An 8,965-nucleotide genomic window follows, 5' to 3' on the forward strand; every position below is an offset into this window, starting at 1 on the left:
GCTGATTTCCAGAAGACGCCCTCTGAGAGAGGCTCGCTTTGACTGATACAAGAAAGCAAATTCAGAACTGGGGGAGAGGTTATCATTGTCACAAATGTCTGTGAGAGCCGGGCATGGTGGCGCACGCTTGTCATCCCCGCGCTTGGGAGGCAGAGACAGGAGGATCGCGCAGGTTTGAAGCCAGCAGCGCGCGCAGGTTTGAAGCCAGCAGCGCGCGCTGGCTTAGGAGACCCTGTTTCCAAATAAAAATGTAAAAATAGGTCTGGGAGTGTAGCCCGGAGGTAGAAGGGCTTCCAGGAACCCCAGTACCATACACACACACACACAAAAAATGTCTGTGAGAGCAGTTCCAAAACGCCATCTTGCTTTTGGGGCTGGTGGGGTTGCACATGGGTGGTCCCGGGAGGAGCTAGAGCCCCTGTCCAAACCCCTGACTTAGGAAAGAACCCCTTGTCTTAGCTATCTTCCACTCTGAGTTGTCCTGCCTCTGGCTGAGAGCCTGGGTTTCAGGATGAAGTGGTCCTGTGTATCTGGGGACAGGCATTTCTGGAGAGAGGCATGGACTTCCTGGGTCCCGGTGACAGGAACGCAGCTGCTGGAAGACAGCTCACTAATCCATAGGGATGCTCGTGCCCAGTGAGAGGGTCCAGGGCTCTCTCCTCCCCAGGTTACCACAGCTGGTGACCTCTGGCTGGGCCAGTTGCTCCCAGAAACAGCAGTGACTTGTCAGTGGTGCCATTCACCATGTCTGAATTTGTGACTGTGACCCTTGAAGGTTCCTCCCCATTCTGTGACAGATTCTGTTATGCTAAAGATTACTCCCTCCCCTTTCAACCTTGGGAAGCCAGACTTCTCCCTCCTGCTTCAACCGGGAGAAGTCTGGGTCTCTGTCCTTTGGACCCTGAGAAGCTGGCACTCTCCTGTTACAGACTATACTAAAAAATTCACGAACTTGCAAATCTTTGCATGGTTTGCTGATCCCTCCCCTACAAATAATCCTTTTGCCCTGTTTTTCGGAGCTGATGTCACTCTTGGTATCAGCCTAACTGCAGATGTTGGAATAAAACTTTGATACCCACCCACCCACCCATCACCTTCTTGTCCAGACTGGTTCTCCTCGGCCTTCAACCGTAGACGATTCTCTTTTCCTTACTCTGGGACTACATCCTATTGCAGTTTCATTTCTTCTTTTTCTTCTTCTTCTTTTTTTTTTTTTTTTTCTGATACTGGGGATGGAACCCAAGGGCACCTCTGAGCTATACCCCCAACCCTATTTTTCATTCTTTATTTTGAAACAGGGTCTTACTTAGTAGCTGAGTCTGGCCACAAACTATGATCTTCCTGTCTCAGCCTCCCAAATGCTGGGATTACAAGTGTGTGCCACCACACCCAGCTTTATCTCTTTCTACAAATTTTATTTTTTGTACTGGAGATTGAGCCCAGAGGCATTCTACCTCCAAGCTACATCCCCAGCCCTATGTCATATATATTTTGAAACAGGGTCTCACTAGGTTGGTGAGAGTCTCACTATTTGCAGAGGCTGTCCTTGAACCTGCAACCTTCCTGTCTCAGCCTCCCAAGTACTAAGATGACAGGCCTGTGCCACCGTGCCTGGCTTCCTTATGAATTTAACAAAAACCAAAAAAGACGGACCTCAATTCTGTCATGTATAAGTGGGAAACTGAGAGGAGACACTGACTCCTCCTCTCAAACAGGAAAGGATCGGCCTCAGCCCTGCTCCGCCATCTCTGGTCCCCCAGGGCCCCAGGAAAAACATGTAGAAACCAATATTTCTACCAGAGTTTATTTCTTAGGAATGAACACCAGCAACTTGTTGTCCTCTTTGGCACAATGGGGCCCCAGGAGCGTCTTTAACTCCCTCCCAAGATTTTATTTGCCCCAGAAATATAGCCTTGAACAATATTTATTTATTTATTTATCGTACTGGGGATTGAACCCAGGGGCATTTTATCCCCGAGCTTCACCCCCACCCAGCCCTTTTCATTTGTTCATTTTTATTTTGAAAGAGAGTCTTGCTGGGTTGCTGAGAGTCTAAGTTGCTGAGGCTGGCCTCGAATCCACAATCGTCCTGTCTCAGCCTCCCAAGTACAGGGATAACAAGCACGCACCACCACGCCCAGCTCCTATAATCAGTAACTTGATGATAGAATAGTCCCAGTCGCTAAGGTTTATGTAGGAGGAGCTGTGAAATTCAAAGAATTGGGTGGAAAACCCTTAGGAGGGTCCAAGAAAATGTGGGGGACCGGAGACGTCGGGGGCCGCGGCGTGTGACTGAGAGTTCGAATCCGCACACTTGGGAGCGGAAGTCGTAGGATCGTAGGCCTATGTGACGTGCCGTCCTGTGGAACAAAGACAAAGGCGATAATGACAGGGATCCTAATTTGTCTCTGGCACCATTAGTGCCAGAGCCCTGAATACAGTGATACAGAAGATTCTAGATCACCATGATCAACGCAGAGCAACCGCCTTTACCTCTCCCCGACGCTCCTCTGCAAGAGTGTCTTCCCTCTCCCCTCCCTCCTGCTCCCAACCCCAGCCATGGCTGCCTCCATCTGCCTCTTGTAGAGCCCACCGGCAGATCGTCCCCCTATAACCTGAGCCCAACACCAACCCTCGGAAGGACCAGCGATCAGACAGACCCAGAGCGAGGTTACCTTCTGGGTAATTCGATCCAGGGAGGGAGGTGTAGCCTAGGAGAGGAAGACACCTGATTAGACCCAGCTTTGTGCGATGAAAGCGTCTCGCGTCATTCCCAATCGATGGAGGAAGAGCGAGAGCTCGATCACAGGCCGGAAGCAGAGATGGAGAGGGGGCAGAGACGGGAGGGACACTCACTGGAGCGGGCAGCCCTCCGCCAGCTGACCAAACCGAGAGAGAAGACGATGAGGCCCAGGCCCAGAGTCGCCGCAGACACGGACACCTTCAGGACCTGTTCGGGGGACAGGCCGGGTGCTGCAAAAAAACAGACACTTACTAGGACCAAGCTCTGTTCCCCACTCCCAGAGCCACTTATTTATGGCGACCTCCACTAGGAGGTTCTAACCCCTTTCATCCCAGCCCCAAGGGTCTGCTCATACCAACCCACTCCCAAGGAAATGGCTTTCCTTCAGCCTATGGAACCCAGAGGCAGCCTACCTCAAAGCCATGCCCCCAGCCCAATTTTATTTCTTATTTGGAAACAGGGTCTCACTAGGTGTCTGAGAGCCTCGGTAAGTTGCCGAGGCTGGCTTCGAACCTGTGACCCTCCTGTCTCAGCCTCCCAAGTATTGGGGTTACAAGCGCACATCACCATGCCCGGCTCGTGTCCTTTCTAACATGGTGGGCCTCTCAGGATTTCCTCACTGGTGTAAGAGGCTCCCATTTCCCTCTTCCTGACAATATTGGCTCTTACTTGCTACATCTGAGTTTATTTTGGGGGGAGGGGGCTGTTGATGTTTTGTTTTGGTTTGGTTTGGGTACTAGGGATTGGATCCCAAGGCGTTCTGCCTCCAGTCTACACCCCCAGCCCTTTTTACTTTTTGTTTTGAAGCAGGGTCTTGCTTCTGGGATCCCATTCTTAGCCCTTTCTCTTTCACATTTCTTCCTCTTTTATTTCCCAACATGTTCGGAATCTAGGTGCAGCTTCCTGTTACCCATGCCTGCTCTCAATTCCAGGGCTCAGAAGGTGGCAATTGGTCTTTCAAGCAGCGCAGCCTGAGTGCGGTACTGCCCAGAGCTGGAGACTCCGCCGTCTTCCCCATCCTTCCTTAGGTCTTCAACCCCCTGCCTGACCCAGCAACAGGATAATTGAAACCCGAAGAGGAGACTAGACTGGTGAATCCCAGTGCTTGGCCTGGAAAACGTAGTTACCAAACCTACATCCTCTTTGGGGACTGACCATGCTCCTCTCCCACCTTCCACCTTCAATCCCGACACAGGGCACCACCCACAGCACATGTGTAACAACCCGCAGCACAACTGTAACAACTGCAAGGACCAGCTTTCCCAGCCTTCAGCCCATCGCCCAGCTCTGGTCCCAGCCCCTCCAGGCGTTTCTCCAGACTCGCCTTCCATTCCCAGCATCCCCCTCTCTACAGTGCACCACGTATCTATCCACACTTACTCCCTCTGCAAAAATATTATTTATTTATTTATTTATTTATTTATTTATATATTTTTTTGGACTGGGGATTGAACCCAGGGGCCTTTTACCACCAGGACTAAACCCCAGACCTATTTTCTATTTTATTTGGAAAGAGAGTCTCACTAAGTTGCTGGGAGCCTCACTAAGCTGCTGAGGCTGGCTTCAAACCTACGATCCTCCTGTCTCAGCCTCTGAAGTGCTGGGATTACAAGCGTGCGCCACCACGCCCGGCTTGATTTTATTTTTTATTTGAAAACAGGATCGTGCTAAGTTGCTGAGGCTGGCTTCCAACCTGCGATCCTCCTGTCTCAGCCTCCCAAGAACTGGGGTGACCAGACGTGCACCACCACCACGCCCGGCGTGGGTTCCTTTCTCAACCACCAGCCCCCAAGCTCTCTCTTCATTCCCCCTAATTCCTCCCGTCTGCCGTAACTCACTCCAGTCCTGGCGGATGGGCTCGGAGGCCCCCGCGTGCTGCACCACGCAGGTGTAGATGTCCCCGTAAGAAGGGGTTGTGGCTAAGTAGGAGCGGGTCTGGTACGTCCAGTCACCGTTGGGCTGGGCGATCTTCTGAGCGCTGCTGGAGGGGGTGACAAGCTGCCCATTCTTCATCCAGCTGATGGTCACGTCGGCCGGATAGAAGCCCCACACGTAGCAGGCCAGCATCACCGGCTCCCTCGTGTTAAAGGGCGTGGTTTTGGCTACTTGCACGGACGGTGGCCCTGCCAGGGAGAAAAAGTGCTGTCTGAATGGAAGGTGGCATTCTGGGTGTTCCTCGGGGGGAAGTGTTGGGGATTAGACCCAGGGGCATTCTACGTTTGAGCTATGCCCTCAGCCCTATTTCATTTTATTTTATTTTTGTTTATTTATTTTTGCAGGGGATGGAACCCAGGGACACAGTAACTCTGAGCTACACCCCTAGCCCTAGTTTTTAGCCTTTTTATTTTTGAAACAGGGTCTCAGTGAGTTGCGAAGGGCCGCACCAAATAGCTGAGGCTGTCCGGGAACATCCTCCTGTCTCTGCCTCCCGAATGCTGGGAGTCCAGGCGTGCCCACCACGCCCGGCTTCTTCGCTCTTGTCATGGCACCGGCCATCCTGTTCCCTGATCCTCTTCCCTCCCTCTTTCTTTTCCCCGCACATTCTTGGCTTCTCTCCGCTGGCCCACAAAGTCCTTGCCCGCGGAGCTCTCTTCCGGCGCCCCTCCCGCCCCGCGGCCCGCGCCTCACGTGTCCTGCTGGTCAGCGCGTTCCAGAAGGGCTGGGTGTGCGAGGCGCAGTCCTGGAGTCCGCGGCTCAAGCGCTGGAGCAGGTTTTCCATTTTGTTGAGATAATTCGACAGGGAAAGGGCCAAGTCGCCCAGCGTCCCGAATTCACAAGGGGCCATCTGTCCCTGCTGGGGGTCCCAGCAGGTCAGCAGGTCCTTGTTGAAGGAGACACAGTATGTGAAGTCCTTTGGGGACCCGTCGTCATCCAGGAGACAAGTGCCCTCCACGTGGGCCACAAAGTCGCCTAGAGGAGCAGGAAAGGACAGGCAGGGCAGGCTCGGCTGCAGGCGCGCCGAACTTAAAATACGGTCTTGTCCAGTTCCCAAAGACCCTTGTGCTTTAATGAGTGGTGGGAGGGGCTGGATGCATCTTTTGTTTTAAGATTGGTCCTTTACTTATTTATTTTTGCAGTACTGGGTTTGGAACCCAGGAGAATTCTTCCTCCAAGCTACACCCCCAGCCCTATTTTTTATTCTCTATTTGTGTGTGTGTGTGTGTGTGTGTGTGTGTGTGTGTGTGTGTGTGTGTGGTACTCGAGTTCCTGGAAGCCCTTCTACCTCCGGGCTATACTCCCAGACCTATTTTTACATTTTTATTTGGAAACAGGGTCTCCTAAGCCAGCACGCGTGGCTGGCTTCGAACCTGCGCAATCCTCCTGTCTCTGCCTCCCAAGCGAGGGGATGACAAGCGTGGCCACCACGCCCGGCTATTCTCTATTTTGAAACCTGGTCTCACTGAGTTGTGAAGGGCCTAAGTAGCTGAGGCTGTCTGTGAACTGCAATCCTCCTGTCTCAGCCTCCCGAATGCTGGGATGACAAGCGTGCCCACCACGCCCGGCTGATGCACTCTTTTGGGGGCACTGTAGTCACACATCATAATGTCGTTCAGAGAGACAGACACGCATGCGCATGGCACCAGCTGAGCTCCCTCCGCTTCCCCATACATGATGTTGCCTGTAACCCCAGTATTTGGAAGGCTAAGACCGGAGGCGCGCAGGCTCGAAGCCTCTGGGACTGGCATTGATAAGTTCACATGTGTATGTGACGTCAGTGGACATTACATTCCTCCTTCATTCTCTCTTCCCGCTCCCACCACCACCAGCCTCCCCTGGACCCCCTCCACCGATCGACTTGGGGCTTCTTCTTCATTATCTAAAGTTCCTTTTTTGCTGGGCGTGGTGGCGCACGCTTGTAATCCCAGCATTCAAGAGGCTGAGGCGGGAGGATCATGGTTCGCAGACAGCCTCAGATACTTAGCCAGGCCCTTTGCAACTCAGTGGACCCTGTTTCAAAATAAAGAATAAATGATAGGGCTGGGGTGTAGCTCGGAGGTAAAATGTCCCTGGGTCCCATCCCCAGTGCTAAGAAAAAAAAAAGAAGAAGAAATAAAAGTTGTTTGTCCGATCTTCAGCTGAGCTGGAAACCCGAGCCCGCTCTCAGGCAGTTAGCCTTGGAGGCATGCCCCACCGGGCAGCAGCTGCTGACCAGCCTACACCGTGGGGTCACTGAGAGCCCAAGTCGAGGGAAGCAGATGACAGGAACAGACTTTTAGATCCAGTTTCCTCTTTTTTTTGGGGGGGGGGAAGTACTGAGGATTGAACCCAGGGGCATTCTACCCCCGAGCTACACCCCCAGCCTTATTAAAAAAAAAAAAAATAGGGTCTCACTAAGTTGCAGAGGGCCTAAGTAGCTGAGGCTGGCCTCAAACCTGCGATCCTCCTATCTCAGCTTCCCAAGTGCTGGGATTACAAGCGTGCACCACCACCTGCGTCTCTGCTCCGTACATATCTACAAAGTACTTGCCGTGTGCTGGGCCCGGGGCTGGGAGCTGGAGATGCAGCCGTGCCCTAGGCAGACATCTGTCTCTGCCTGCATTCCAGCAGGGGATACAGATCACAGGATGGCTACACCGCAGGACCACAGTAACACTCACCGCGGCGTTCCAGCTACTCAGGAGGCCGGGCAGCTCAGTAAGACCCTGTCTCAAAGTTTAAATTGTTTTTTTAAAATGTTGTTGTTGTTGTTTTAAGGACTGTAGATGTAGCTCAGTGATAGAGCAGTCGCCTGGCATGTATGAGGCCCTGCGCTCAATCCCAGGACTGGAAAGAAAAGAAAAGAAGGAAGGAAAAGAAAGGGAGGAAGGGAGGAGAAAGACAGAGTGAGCTAGCCGGGCGTGGTGGCCATGCTTGTCATCCCAGCATTCTGGAGGCTGAGACAGGAGGATCCCATTTTGCAGACAGCCTCAGCTACTTAGTGAGGCCCTCTGCGACTCAGTGAGACCCTGTTTCTAAATAAAGAATAAAAAATTGGGCTGAGGGTGTAGCTCAGAGGTAGAATGCCCCTGGGTTCCATCCCCAGTACTACAAAAAAAAGAAAGAGAAAGAAAGAAAGACAGAAAGACAGAAAGACAGAAAGAAAGAAAGAAAGAAAGAGGAAAGAGAGGAAGGGAGGGAGGAAGGAAAGTTTCTGCAAAGAAACAGCATAAAGCACTATAGGAATGAGGTGGTAGGGAGACCAATTCGTCTGGTTACAGAAACAAAGCTCAACCCCTTGCCCAGAGCAGGGGCGGGAAGGAGGGTCCCAGGAAGGTCCTTACCTGCCCCGATGCAGCCCAGGCTGAGGCCCAGCAGCAGCGGCAGGAGGCTGTTCATGGTCTGGAAGACGCAGGGGATTCGGGCCCCTGGAGCAGGTCTCGGAGGGGCCTGGGGATCGCTCCTGCCCCGGAAGCCCCAGCCTGGCAAATGCTTCGCACACGCAGACTGGGATGTGGCACTGTGCGTGTCCCTTGGCCCTCGCTCTATGAGTGCTTTGGGGCAACTCAGCCCCTAGATACTAAACCTGTACCTACAACTCACCCGCAGTCCCTGTCCCAAACTGAGAGGCGTTCTATTGGCTAAGTGGGCGGGGCGGGTGTAGAGACGAATCACTGAATGCCTTGGCCCAGCATCATCAGTTGCTAGGTAAACCTCATCCTGCTCTAGGCTGAGAGGACATGGACTTCTGGACTCTAATTCTTCTAGTGTACAACAAGGATGTAGGTGATTTCCCGAGGTCTGCGGAGGAAATAATATCAACATGCCGAAGAAGTGTATGGTCTGGACGGCATGTCGTTTAACTTTCTCCTCTCAATGCCCGCCTGAAACAAAAGGACCGGATAACCTCTCTCGAAGGCAGGTTACATCTGTTTGTGGTGGCGCACCCCTGTAATCCTAGTACTTAAGAGGCTGAGACAAGAGTCACAGGTTCGAGGCCAGCCTCAGCAACTTAGCAACACCTCAACAACCTAGCAAGACCCTCTTATTTATTTATATATTTATTTATTTACTTATTTGTAGTACTGGGGATGGAACCCAGAGGATTCTACCTCCAAGCTACACCTCCAGCCCTATTTTTTATTCTTTATTTTGAAACAGGGTCTCACTGCGTTGCAAAGGGCCTCACCAAGTAGCTGAGGCTGGCTGTGAACCCCCAGTACTGAAAAAAAAGACTAAGAAATAATAACTGGACTGAGGTTGTAACTCAGAGGTAAAATGCCCCTATGTTTAATCCTTAATGCA

At 52.2% G+C, this 8,965-nt stretch overlaps 1 protein-coding gene across 1 annotated transcript; it reads right to left on the bottom strand.

Moving 5' to 3' along the window:
* Nucleotides 1-2,343: 2,343 nt before the first annotated feature.
* On the bottom strand, nt 2,344-8,059 carry LOC308273316 (HLA class II histocompatibility antigen, DM beta chain; the record flags this gene model as incomplete). The annotated part of the gene is made up of 6 exons (XM_080710396.1): nt 2,344-2,360; nt 2,676-2,711; nt 2,857-2,973; nt 4,582-4,866; nt 5,372-5,653; nt 8,005-8,059. 6 exons carry the CDS (start codon nt 8,057-8,059, stop codon nt 2,344-2,346), a joined length of 792 nt encoding a protein of 263 aa, XP_080566522.1.
* Nucleotides 8,060-8,965: the final 906 nt, after the last annotated feature.

Source organism: Muscardinus avellanarius (genome assembly GCF_963383645.1).
Source record: "Muscardinus avellanarius genome assembly, chromosome: 14".
NCBI lineage: Eukaryota > Metazoa > Chordata > Mammalia > Rodentia > Gliridae > Muscardinus > Muscardinus avellanarius.